Genomic DNA, 14,195 nt, shown 5'->3' with positions numbered 1-14,195 from the left:
TTTTGAATCGTGAAGTCATGACATCCCAATCTATTTTCTATTCCTGTATTTTAGAAACCAACACGTTTCATATAGGCCGGAAAATGCACGGTACGGTACAGAGATACCAAATGTTTGTGGTGGTATTGCTTTCGAATTTTCAAATTCCCATCCAGTTGTTTCAGTTGCACGCTAAAACAAGTACTCCACAGTCATAAAAGGAAAAATGTACTACGGAAGCACCATGTAGAACCCTAACTCACACAGTCAATAACGCACACTTGTATAGTTGTATACCTTGAATCCACGGAAGATGAAAGACAAACTCTAGCAGCTGCTGTCCAGGGGATCATTATCACTTATAAACTGTAATTGCTCTATCAGCTGCGTATCAGGCTTCCCCTAATTGTCCATCCATCCAACCCGGTGGCAACAACAGAATATGCAACCCTGACGCCGACGCGGGCAGTACACCGGATGAATAGGAAACGAGGCACGTGCCTAGGAAGGGCGGAACGGCGGGCCTTACCCGTTAGGATTATTACGGACCGAATCCGTTTCCAAATCCGATTATAAGATATGGGAAAAGAAATTATTATCCGGCCAGATATGGTCTAGGATATGGTACGACCATTATCCGGTGGATACCGGATTATCCGAAATTACAATAGGATAATCCGACCCTAATAAGTCGGATATTATGCGTTTTACCAACATGTTACATGCAGCTCACTAGTCCAGTCTGCCATCCCAAGAAAGCCCATATCAGCATATATCCTAATCTACTTGTGTATATTCGTGATCTTAACCACGGTTTGGTATCTAGGTCCAACATAAATGATGACTATGAACGTATTTGTTATTAGTACTATGCACGCAATATCCGTCTATCATTTGTCGTTTCTGATCCGGCATCATTCCGCTACTGTACCATATCTGTTTCCCATCCGAATCTGAATCCGCACCATCTCCGCATCCGATAAAAAAATATGGAATATGATATGGTATGAGTACTATCCGACCGAATCCGATCCGGTTTCACTCTTAGCTGGAGCTGGGGAGCGGAGGGGCGTCCCCATATTCCCGTCGTGGGCCACCATGGTGCTGCTCCCCCTGCGCGCCGGTGCTTCCGCCACGCGCCGCCGTGTCCCCCCCTCCCCCACACCCACAACAGAATTAGCGTGTGGGGCAGATAAATGCTTTGGGATTATTTTCGGCGTGCATCGAGCGGGGGATGAGGGGCGAACATTGGTTTTTATCAGTGTCATATCTTTCGTAATTTTGATCAAAAGACATACGGATGTCCGCCATCACCACCGTTTGTAATTTAATAGATAGTAATAGATTAAATTAACGCCGCAATATTTAACTATAAAATAAGACAATTATATGCATGTATTTCATATTCAGCTGTATGTGCAGGCAATGGGAACTTGCTTCAACATCTATTGTCCTACCCTCCCATTTCACTAGGGTCAATTATGGAGCTTAAAGCATCTCTAGCAGATAGGGAATAACACCCTGATCCGAAAAATAATACCTAGTATAAGGGTTCGGTCCATAATTTTTTTCGGGGATCCGAACTCGGGAGCCAAAAATCCCTATATAGTCGGGACCGATACCGTTTTCGTGGGCATCTGAACTCGCACCAATTTTCTTGGCGCGAGGGAATTTTTAGCTCCTCTTCCCCACTGCTTCCACGCCGTCCGCCGGCGATCTACTCACCCCCGCAGCGTCCGGCCCCTCCGCGCTGCCAGATTTCCGGCATGGAGCTGTCAATCGGATTCCTCCGTATGTGACATCAATCGCAGCCGCAAGTTGATCTGTCGCCTCGCCTGGCTCTCGCCAGTGCCATCCCCGCCCTCTGTCCCCAATCCGATTTTGGCGGTGGCAAATGCAAGCGGTAGGTCAACGTCATCATCGAGGGTGTTGTCCCGGCTGGCGCTCAATTCCCTCATGCTGAACCGGTCCCCGGGCCGTCCTCCGCCATGGCCTGACTGAGTGACGGACGGATGGAATGAAGAAGCGGAAGGGGAAGATGACGAGACAAGCCGAATCCTCAAATTTGAGAGACAATTTTGATGAATTGATGAAATTGAAATAAATCACTTCGGCTAAGAAATTGGAAGTGAAACTTGCTATGGCCGACAAGAAGCATGAACACAAATTGCAACGTTGCTAATCGCGGTGTGGGAGGTAGAAGACCGCAAGACAACAATCGAGGAACATAGGATCCTAATTGAGGCTCGCAAGACCGAAATTGAGAAGAGCAAGGCGGCGACGGGATTGCTTGCGAAGGAGAACAAAGTGATGCTCATGAATCCAAAGGGCCTTGTTGCAAGACATTGGTGGTTGATGAGAAGAGAGGAGATCGTGCAGCGAAAACACAAAGCTCTTCCAAGCAAAAAACAAACGCGAAGCTCTTGCGGCCAAAAAGCAGCTGTGGCTGCTCTCGGCGGACATGGCGGCGATGGTGCTCGCAGCGACGGTTCTGCTGGAGAAGGAGATCGCGGCGCTACAGCTTCCGATGAAAATGGTTCTCGCGACCCCGGTTCTGCTCACGAAGGAGATAACAATGTTGCCTGATTGATTTATGGTTGTATCATTGCGCAATGTTTTATCGATGCGCAAATATTTTAGGAATTGTAGTTTAACTGTCGAACTGTTGATTTCACCGTCGACCTATTGATTTTACGGTACCTTTACAGCTTTGTGTGGACCCGGCAGAACAGATGCGGCAAACTGGCCTAAAAATCTTTATTTTAGTTCCAGTTTCCTTCGTGAAAAAGAGAGAAAGAAGATTTTGCTGAAAACAACGTCAGTTCACAATTTTAACCATCTGATTGGTGAGATTTCAGATAATTTTCATGAGCCAAATGTTTCAAACGTGAATACGTATATGTGAATTTTTTTTGCAATAGTAAGATCAGCTGGCTAATGAGCCTGCCAAGGCTTACCTCGGCCTGGCCCGCGGCTAAACGGGCTCTCCCTGGCCTGCTTAGCCCATTTATATAAGTCGTTGGGCCAAACCTCAGACATGACACATGAGCCCACACGGTTCTCGGGCCCATCTAGCCCACGTGGTCCTTATGGTGTGTTTGTTTGGGCTCCAACGTCCACAGCCCAGAAGCTGTTGGAGCAGCTGCTGGAGCCCAAACAAACACCTATATTTGGACCAACTTTCCGCTCTGTCAAAGCGCTCCACGGAAATGCATTGCAGACGAGAATCCATGATTTGAGTGCTTCATCTAGCGGATGCAGCTCCAGGCTTCCCTTTTTACTGAATTACCCTCCCACCAAACTCCATACAACATCCAAATTGTCACCGTACCGGTTCATCTGTTCTTCTTCTTCATTCCCAAAATCCGAACACTCACCCCCTTTCCTCCATGAGACCACCACGAACAGAACCGCCTAGGGTCCGTTGGGCCGTTCCGGCCACCGGCGGCAGCTTGCTCTCCCGCCGCGCCGCTGCCTCCCTAGTCCATCCTCTCCCGCCGCGCCGCTTCCTCCCTAGTACCTTGTCTCCCCCCCACCATACTCAGCTACTCACCGCCCTGCGCCAACCTCCTCTCTGATCTCCTCCGAGCTGCGCCGCCCGTCCTCTGCGACCTGCGCCGCCGCCCTCCGCTTCGATCTCACGCCGCCTCCATCTCACGCCTCCGAGTTTCCCCTCCCCATCCCGCCTCCATCTCACCCCACGCTGCCCCTCCTCTGCGTTCCCGGTGCTGAACCACTCTGGTTGTCGGAGGCGGGTCAGGAGGGCAGTGCCACAACGCATCACGCTGCCATGAAGCTCGATCTTCGGGCCACGGAAGGAGCTGGCGGTGGAGAACGCGAGGATGCCTGCGTCGGAAGATGGGCGCTGCTCAAGTTCCAAAAGCTAATCTTGTTGTTTACTGCTGTTTTTGATTTTGGGATCAATAGTACTATCCGACATGAGCAGGATAGAATGCGCCGGTAGCTAAGGGCTCCGTCCAACAATACCAAGCATGTTAGGATTCGGTGACCAAACCTTTGAGCACAAATTACTTCATGAATGTGTGACTAATGTGATCAAAATCATAACCATAAGCAAATATACTTGAGTAGGAATATAATGGATATGAATTATATATTAATAGAGTAATTAGTGGTCAAAGCATTGGTCAAAGGAAACCTAATACGCCTCATATTGTTGGACGGAGAAAGTACTTTTTAGGAAAAAATTTGAGAGGTGGACTAATGACTTGATAGTATTACGGTGTATTTTTCAGGGGTGGACTAATGATTTGTTGGATAGAATATGTATTTTTTAACATACTTTATTATGTGTTACAATGGAAACAATTCTTATACAACTTACTTTAAGTTAAAACGATGCAAGCCGGTATCATTTGGCGGAGGTATATCATTAGTAGTATATTATAATATGGTATAATATGTTTAAAAAAATCATTGTAACGCGTACATATTGTCTGATGGAGTAAAATAAATTATCATCGAACTGAAGGATCATTCAGCTCATTTCAGCACATTTCAGTTGCAGCTGCAGTCGGACCAACCGCCCAAATAAACAGGCATCAGACAGCTCCAATTTTTCAGCGGTTCTGAGATCTACAGTTGTGGAGCTCCAGCCCAAACAAACACGATTCCGTGTCGATGCCTTCGCTCCGGTGCCGATTCTCTCAATCCCATGCGGATCCCTCCCTTGGACGTCTCTCTAGTTGACAAGGCCAGGCCCACGGAATAAATGAAGAAAAAGGAAAAAAGAGAAAAGAGAAGATGGTTCGTGGTTTGGAGGGAGCTGGGCTGGAATGTAAGAAAAAAAATGTTAAATGGGCTGTGCCGCGCCGGCCCGCTAGGTCGAAGCCGAGGCCCAAGGCGGGCCGCGACCCTTTTGTTTATTATCGTGCCGGGCCGAGCCTGCGGCCCGTTCGGCCGTTGGTCACACTCCATATTGAAGACTGTCTTCACCTGGTACTTTTGTCCGGCAAAAAGTTTCTCGGCTACTCCCGTCTCCCCGAAAAACCTTCGTAGGTCCGCGGCCCTGCCCTCCCCCTCCCCCTCCCTCCGTCGCCGCCGGCCCACAGCCACAGCCATCGCCATTATCCCTCCTCCCTGCAAACAAAGCGTTCCCGGAGGGAAAAAGCCACAACTTCCGCTTCCACCCGGCGGAGCGCAAGAAGCTCGGAAGCGAATCCAACCCTAACCCTAGCCCTAGCCCGAGGGCCCTGTCCTCGTGCCGGCGTCGGCGTCGGCGTCGGCGTCGGCGATGGAGATGGTGGTGTCGGCGCCGCCGCCGGAGCTGCTCCCGGAGGAGGAGATGGCGCTCATCCGAGACATCACCGTCGCCGCGGAGTCCCAAGCCAAGGAAGGCGACGTCTTCTTCCTCATCACCAACAGGTCCGACCGCGGCCCGCCTTATTCTCACACTTGTCGATCTCGTCTTGGGTTTAGCCGTTTTGCGTCGCGCTTTGTTTTGAGGTGCGCAGTGCGCGAGGCATGATTTTTCTCGCTGCTGTTATTCTGGGGGACGACGGGGGAATGCGCCCATGGCGACGAGATGTGGGGGCGCCGTTACCAGCCTGGGATGGGCTACAACGACCGATCTGGGGGTATTCTGGGTCGGACTGGAGCTGGATGTGGTGATTCTTTCGGGTGCCTTTCTCCTTTGAGTTGTTGTTCTAAGTTGTTTCTAGATTATCTGTCCAAGGTGCGTTTATGTCGCAGATTCCAGGGCGTTGGAGACGCTGTTTGCTCAACGGAGCTGTCAGTGTTAGTCTGGTTATTGTGGCTGAATAAACACAGATTCTGACAACTCTCAATCTTATGCGCAATTGATTTAGCTTTTCCCTTGATTATCTTGTTTTATACTGGGCTATACATATGAAGTCTAACATCTGTTTCAAAGAGCATATTCTGAAATGCATTTCTACAATTGTATTTCTGATTGCTCCATTTCGATCTTACACATCAATGTTTATGGGTCAACTCAAATAGGTGGTGGCAAAGTTGGATTGATTATGTCATTCAAGATTCAGCTGGTGTAACAAGTAATGGTTATCATCATCATGAGTTCGGTTCAAATGCTCCAAGAAGGCCAGGAGCTATTAACAATACAGATTTGCTGGATGATTTGGCATATGAAGTTTCCAATATGGATATGGAGCTACATGATACCTTGGTTGAAGGCCGCGACTATATATTGCTACCTCAGCAAGTCTGGGAAAAGCTGCATGGTTGGTACGTCATGTTTGTGCTGAATGTGGAATCTTATTCCCAAAATCTTATCTTTTTTTAGGTCCACTACCTTTGTTGGTCAAAACATGTCGTCCTAGAGTATGTACAGTCAAGCATTACCAACTTTTGACTCACAATTGTATTCAGAATATTAAGATTCAATAGTTGAAAATAATATCATTAGATTTGGTATGAAAAATATTTTATAATATTGTGTTTTTATAGATTGTGACCAACACATTCATGTGAAAATCAGTAATCAAAGATGCATGTTGGTGTCCGACAGTCCACTTCTAAAACGACATGTATTTCTGAACGGAGGGGGTATCACTTCTTTTAGTGCCAGTATGCATTTAATTATGTGGGACCTTTTTTCTGTGGTTTCTAGGCATGTGCATATTTAAAACTAAAACAAAATAGACCTACCATTCTTGAGGTTAGTTTGGTTTTGGTATGAATGTAAATACTCAACCATAAGAGCTTCAGTTAGTCTGGTACAAAAACCGAAATGCTACCTCTGTCGAGGTTTATAAGTCCTGCACGTATATCTAGATCATCAATTTGATCAACTAAGTATATAAATGTATTGCACAAAAAGCATACCATTAGATCGTGATCAAAAGAATTTTTTAGTGATATATACTTTTTTGTCATATAACTTGTATTTCATCAGTTACATTGGTGATCTAGGAACCCGGTCAGGCCTTATAAACCCGTCGGCGGTAGTAAACCTTTAAAAACTGATTACCAAAGATTCGCCCCACAGGCCAACCCAGGTTTTCCGCTCCTGCTAGTCCACGGCTCTGCTGGGCTCACTCCCATCGACCATGTGGCTCAGCTCAGCAGCGGCTCGTCATCCTCACGGCATTTCCATATATGAAAGAAAACTTTCTCGCTATATTAGGATTTGGGTGCTGGGTCTCACTAGTATGCAAGTAGAATGTCAAGTGGCAATCTTCAACCTTGTTTACATTCACTTTAGTAACTTTTCCAAGAAAGGCAATCAATACTGGCTTGTCCCAAACTTAATAAACCATCATCATCATTTTATTATTATAAAATCCGCTAACAGGTATGGTGGAGGACCAACATTACCAAGAAAGGCAATCAATACTGGCTTGTCCCAAACTGATCTAGCCATAGAAGTTTATCCTTTACGTCTGCAGTTACTTCTGATGCCAAAAGGAGAGCAAGCGGTTATAAGGATAAGCAAGAAGGTATACTCTTATATCTTTGTGCACTGTGGAATATATAAAGTAACCTTTTTATTTCCATCTAGTTTAATATAGTGAATTAATTCTGTAAATTGATGAGATTATAGATCCTTTAAAAGGGAAAAAAAATCTGTAGAATTCTTTTAATGCCTCCTCACTGTAAAAGTTGTGTAGATGTTCTCCCTAAGAATTAAAGAGCTGAAAATTTATCAATTCATGCAGGATATAGTTGGTGAACTCCATAAGAAGGCTTGTGAGGTTTTTGATTTGGTACCAGATGAGGTAGCTCTTGTGTTTGAATGTCTATGGCTGTGTTTTGCTGCATGTGCAAGTTGTCACAGTCATTATGGCTATTATTGGCAGGTGTGCATTTGGGACTACTATGGTCGGAAAAAGCATGCTCTGATGGATAACTTGGAGAAGACGCTTGATGATGCCAACATTCAGATGGATCAAGATGTGAGAACTGGAACTTACACCATTCTTTGTAGTGGCAAGCTTTCTTTTTTTCTTTTTCTGAACTTGTATTTGTCAATTTCTGTTTGGTCATAGTGGCACTAAATTTGTAGCAATTATCCCTGTCCATGTCCTGAGTGTAACAATGAACTGTCTATCTTATTTTGGCAGATTCTAGTTGAGGTTTCTACTGATGCAAATGGTATTTTTGATGGTGGATGCATGAGTTCGATCCAAGAAAATGATTTTTTTGAACGAGCATCTTCTTTGATGGCAGATGCCTCGAAATCAGGATTGTCAAGTGAGAATTTAGCATCAATTAATTATGCTTCTAGAAGCTATAGCTCTGGTCTCCCTCAAAACCAGTGCCCACGGTCTTCCAATGGTGACTCGGAGAATGTGCCTGGTACTGTTGGTGTGACCACCCGGGGATCTCCTTCAGGTCTTACAGGGCTACTTAACTTGGGAAATACATGTTTCATGAACAGCGCCGTGCAGTGTCTTGTGCACACACCAGAGTTTGCTAGATATTTCCGTGAAGATTACCACTGTGAAATTAATTGGAACAATCCACTTGGCATGGTGGTAAATACTCTTTCTAGCATGACCTGAAAATTTTATTGCTTGAATTTGAGTTCTTTCTTTCTGGAGAAACTATGGATATTTTAATATATGCTTTCTTTATAACTTTTTGTGCAAGATAATAGCAGTATATGCAAGCAAAATACTACTGAATATTGATATGAACAATCACGATAAATGTCACATACTTAAATCAAATGTGCTACAATAGTAAAATCTACATCTTATTGGAGTTTTAGATTTAGTAAAATTTTCCTTAAATGTTTTTGCTGGTGTCACATACTTTCGTCGTTCCAGTCTACATTTTGGTTATCTTGTTTGGTTCAGACTTGTCATCGTAGTCTTTGTAGTTTCTTTGCAACAGAGGCAAAACCTCGTCTGTATTTCCCTTTGACATATCTCATATCAAGTCGTTCACACATTACAGTTGTTGTAAATGGTTTCATGACCATTTACAGTAACAAATGAAATAATCATGAGCAGAAAGAAGTTTGATACTGCATGGTGATGTATTTCTTGTTTCATGACCATTTGCATCTATGTGTCCCGTTAATTGTACTGAGTTCTGATGGTAGTCTTGTAGGGTGAACTTGCGCTAGCTTTTGGTGAGCTACTGAGGAAACTTTGGTCTCCTAGCCGTACCCCAGTTTCGCCCCGACCATTTAAAACAAAGCTTTCTCGGTTTGCACCTCAGTTCAGTGGATACAATCAGCATGATTCACAGGTTTGATTCTTTGCGTAGACGGGTCTTTACTTTGTCTCCAATTTTTCTGAAATCTTTATCTTGGAAAATTCTTCCAGGAGCTGTTGGCATTCCTTCTGGATGGACTACATGAAGACTTGAACCGTGTGAAACATAGACCTTACTTAAAATCTAATGATGCTGATGGACGATCAGATGAAGAGGTTGCTGACGAGTATTGGGCAAATCATATTGCCAGAAACGACTCTATCATTGTTGATGTATGCCAGGTTAGACCTAAATGGGTGAATCTGTATGGATTACTTTACTCACTTTCTGGTCATGTTTTAGTTTCTTGCAATAGTTATGTATACATGATAATTCTTACCTCTGTCAGTTTAAAAGTGGTAATTTGGATGACCCTGTGTGCATGCACGTGCGGGAACATTTGCCTTTTAGGTATTTATTTTTCCTAAAGAACATAGTAAAAATAGAAAAAGGAGAAACAAACATCTAAGCTAATGCATGTGCAGTAAGAAAGGTTTTGCACTTTGTTTCTTATATGCTGCAACCTAGCACACAGAAACATGCGCGATATATGCAAAGGCCCCACTGCTTCTCCACGTTACATGAAAGTTGAGTCAGATCTGCAGCAATCCTCTTATTGGCTGTTCAAAACTGTCAGTTTGATTTTGTGTCATTGACTGGTTTCAATGCTAGCCAGAGCATACATACATTAATTAAAAGAAACATGAGGTTCAAATGTGTAGCATGAAAATATTTTGGTAAACATTAGTACTATTTACCTTTTTTACAGGGACAGTACAAGTCAACTTTGGTCTGCCCAATCTGTGGAAAGGTGTCAGTGACTTTTGATCCCTTCATGTATCTTTCCTTGCCCCTACAATTTGCTTCAACACGAAGCATGACCGTTGTGGTCTTCACATGTGATGGGAGTGCTCCACCAACACCATACACTGTAAGTGTACCGAAGCAAGGTAGGTGCAGAGATCTTATCCAAGCCCTCAGCAGTGCATGCTCGCTTAAAAATGAAGAGAAACTTCTAATTGCAGAGGTATGTTACAAATTCCCATTTAAATTAGCATATCTTGGGAATCTTGCTAAATTCTATCCTTTTAGTAAATAAATAACTATTTTCATTTGAATTTTATGTGCAGATACGTAATCATAGGGTCCATCTTTTTCTTGAGGATCCTGTGCTTCAGCTGTCTACAATTAAAGATGATGATCATCTGGCAGTTTATAGACTTCCAAAATTGGAAAAAAGGGCAAGCTATATTCAATTTGTGCATCGTCGTGAAGAACTGTAAGCAAAGAGAACAAACAGAAGTTGCATTTTGTTTTCTGCTAGACAGCTAGAGTGATAGCTGTAAAAATTTGCTTGTTAATGGCAAACACATCATATGACACTTCTATCAAAGTAGATTTTCTTCATCTGTGACAGCTCTACATGTTATTTATATGGAATAGTGGAAAGGTACCTCTTGTCTATCAATTTCTTGTTATAATATTAGCTTTGCTTTTTAATAGGGATCATGGAAACAATAGCAGCTCAATGTCTTGGAAACCATATGGTGTTCCTCTTCTAGCGCAAATACCTCGCAATGAAACTGTCACGGGATCAGCCATCCATGAGATGGGTCGTAAAATGCTTGTTCCCATGTTAAGAAATCAGGTGGCACAACATACGGCAGTTCAAAGTTCTCTTTCCACAAGAACACAAAGCTACCATACCGACGGCAGCAAATTTCAGCTACAGTTGAATGATGATAGTAACACAGTTATTGAGCAAACAGATTATGCTATCAGGGTTCCACAGTCTTCGCTTGCAACTATAATATTTGTCAACTGGTCCAAGTCAGATCTTAAAAAATTGAACACTAATCATTTGGAGAACCTTCCTGAGGTTTTCAAATATGCACCACCTGCCAAGAGGACACGTGGTGAACCTCTATCGCTCTATGCATGCTTGGATGCTTTCTTGAGAGAAGAACCACTTGTTCCCGAAGAAATGTGGTTAGTTCTCAATAGTACTCACTCTAAGATACATTTCGTTTTGGTGCTTTAAAAACATTCCGTTCATTTGATTGTTGCTCAAGACTAGCTTAACTGATATTCTGTTTCAGTTGATATAGGGGTTGTAATATGTCAAGCAGTAGCTCTTTTACCTGTATTTGCACCTAAGTTATCTATTTTCATAACACTAGCTGGTGTAAGATTTGCATAATACAAAAGTAAAAAAAAAAAACGAACCTGAAAGATATCAGTACCCTATGTGATAAGCAGTCATGCCTTTGTAAAAAAATGATAATGCAAATTTTTAATGCAAATAAAGTACTCACTTATGTAGCATGCAAATTTCCTGATAATAAATAGTTCCATGGACAAATTTTATAGTGAAGGTAAGTTGATTTGGTTGCTACCCTCTCCGTTTCGATTTATAGGCCGTATAACTTGTTTTCCCAATACCAAGTAGGCCTCCCACGCTGCAATTTTGGACTATTCTACTCCTGGACAAAGGCCGGGACGAATCGGCCAGCGCCCTCCGATGCAGTTCCACACCTGCGTGGCTTAGCTGTGCCCGCGTGCCGTCTGCTGCCGCGCTGATGCCGTGGCTGAGCAAGTTCATCTCACCGACCCTGGGCATGCCGGTTGCTGCAACAGCAGCAATAAGGCTGCAGGACAGGATAAAGCCCAGGCCGTGGCCCTGCGCTTCCGTGCCGGTGGCCGCTGCACTGCCGTGTTTCTGTTCTGCCGGCCGCGACAGCAACGCCATGCCCGCACGCATCCCTGGTTCTGGCCGGCAAGCCCACGCCCTGGACCTGCTCTCCTGTGGTGTCGGCTGCCACACTGTCGCCATGGCGGAGCAAATTCTTCGCACCAGCTCCTCCAACCTCTCTCTTCTCCCTCCCCTTTCAATGGTGTTTCCTTCTACTCCTGTCACATGCGGTTCATTGGGTGGAAAAGGAAGGAATACGGAAGGGATGTGAGGAACAGGAGTAACAGGAAGGAAATTAATGTGCCTCGTGATATGAGGAGTAATTCAACGGGAATAGGGGTGGGTTTTTTTCCAATTGTTTCGACAGCTATCGGGGGTGACGATAGAGCAAGGGCAAAGATGCCTCTGCGACCTTTAAAATGGCATTTCGGGAGAAAAGTTGTGCGACCTATAAAACGGAATGGTGGGAGTATGATGCATGTTGAGAAAATGCCTATGTAAAAGACTGCAATTGTTTTTTCCTTGACTCCGAGATATGCTTTAAATGCTAATGTTGATATTATAAACCTTGTACCCGGACTAGGGAGTTTAATTTGTACTGCATGGTTCTTGATATTATTTTCTTGTGCTGTGTTCTTAAAAGCATAAATTTTATCCCGTTGCAGATTACTGAAACTGTTGATTTGAATCCTTCATTCCATTTCTTGAGCTTGGTTAAAGTTACATCTTACAATGCGCACATGCAAAATGTTCCTCCCTGATGTTTAAGGCCTTCATTTTACAGTTTAACGCAACAAAGTTTTGTTCATTGAATTAGGTACTGTCCGAGATGCAAGGAGCAAAGGCAAGCCAGTAAAAAGCTTGATTTGTGGAGGCTACCAGAAGTGTTGGTTATTCATTTGAAGAGATTCTCATTTAGTAGGTCAACTAAGCATAAACTAGAAACTTTTGTTAACTTCCCAATACATGACTTGGATTTGACAAACTATATTGCTAACAAGAAGATCTCGCAACGACAAATATATGAGTTGTATGCTGTGAGCAATCATTATGGCAGCATGGCAAGTGGGCATTATACGGCCAACATAAAGGTTCATTTCTAAACTTAGTTTTGTTCTGCATTTAGTTCCTTGGCAAGGCACGGAATCGAACCTTTGTAGAGTAAATTGTGTGTGGTTTATTGAGCATTTCAGTATCATAATGATGTCTTGTTTTATATTTGCATAGCAACCATAGAGTATTTTAGTTGTTGATTTTCAATCGTGTACCAATGTTGCTCTTGCAGTTCTTATTTCTGTTTCGGTTTCCAATCTTGCAGTTATCTTTTGAACATAACATTGCTAGCCATGCTGCCTCACCCTATGTATTCATAGTTCCAATTTTTTTTTCTACATTCTGAATTGTCATAAATCAGAAGTCATTTATAGCATTTGATGAGTTCCACATTGTGTTCTAGAATCCTGATGCTACTTAATTGTGTTTGATAGCTATTTCTTCCATTGTGTGTAGACTGCTCTAGAATTCTAATTGGGAGCCCCTTTGTGTGCAGCTCTTGGATGAGAACCGGTGGTATAATTTCGATGATAGCCATGTTTCTGCCATCAACGAAGAAGATGTGAAGTCTGGTGCAGCCTATGTGCTGTTCTACAGAAGAGTTCGAGAGCTAGATGGGGCAGCAAGCAATGGAACCCAGTCATGCGTGAAACGAAACCACAGATCTAGCCAAAGATAGTCTGATTTATTTCACAGATTCGTTCAATATAGGTTTTGGGAGAAAACCCATGCAGTTCTTTTTTGGTGGAATCGCAAGATTTCAGTGTGCGACTATTACTATGGCAGCGGAGAAGCTGGGTTATTTAAGTTATTGTGATACTGTCAGAAAACTCCATGTGGATCAATATGGATGGGGATCGCTTCAGGTCATAATGGTTAAGGACCCCGATATTATACAGTTTCCAGTTCCTTCTAGAAGAGATGAGGTTGATAAGTTTTAGGAACACCGTTTTGCTCAATTTGACCGTTAGTTTTCTCTAATAGTTAGATGTACTTACTGCACCTCACTGTTTTCATCATGAATGCTAGAGCTCAAGGAACTAGTTGCACCAGTGTCACTGACTGGTGAGATGTTCATGCTTGAGGTGCCATCTATACAAAATTCTGGAATGACAGCGTGTCCCGCAGCGACGTCATTGCATTACTCTTGGATGAAGTGTCATTGTTACAGCATGTTGTAATTTGTGTTGTACTGTACTATAGCATGTTTCCAGATTGTATAAATATATCAAGTGCTGAGATAAGTTTTTTGCGTTTGTTTTGTTAC

The 14,195-nt window shown here is 43.5% G+C and overlaps 1 protein-coding gene across 2 annotated transcripts; it reads left to right on the top strand.

The window, feature by feature from the left end:
* Positions 1–4,951: 4,951 nt before the first annotated feature.
* LOC100823399 (ubiquitin carboxyl-terminal hydrolase 5) lies at positions 4,952–14,195 on the top strand. 2 transcript variants are annotated; one of them, XR_002966167.1, is made up of 14 exons: positions 4,952–5,364; positions 5,962–6,204; positions 7,274–7,418; positions 7,638–7,697; positions 7,779–7,874; positions 8,043–8,456; positions 9,037–9,177; positions 9,255–9,425; positions 9,953–10,210; positions 10,314–10,462; positions 10,687–11,172; positions 12,693–12,966; positions 13,425–13,854; positions 13,958–14,195. XR_002966167.1 is itself a non-coding variant. In XM_010239425.3 (13 exons), the coding sequence occupies exons 1-13, from the start codon at positions 5,234–5,236 to the stop codon at positions 13,605–13,607; spliced, it is 2,751 nt and encodes a 916-aa protein (XP_010237727.1). In that variant the 5' UTR covers positions 4,952–5,233; the 3' UTR covers positions 13,608–14,194. The 2 variants fall into 2 exon arrangements, 1 of the variants encoding a protein (XP_010237727.1); XM_010239425.3 differs by having other exon boundaries at positions 13,425–14,194.

This window comes from Brachypodium distachyon, chromosome 4, assembly GCF_000005505.3.
Source record: "Brachypodium distachyon strain Bd21 chromosome 4, Brachypodium_distachyon_v3.0, whole genome shotgun sequence".
NCBI classification, from domain to species: domain Eukaryota; kingdom Viridiplantae; phylum Streptophyta; class Magnoliopsida; order Poales; family Poaceae; genus Brachypodium; species Brachypodium distachyon.
This window is presented reverse-complemented; position numbering and strand designations above follow the sequence as displayed.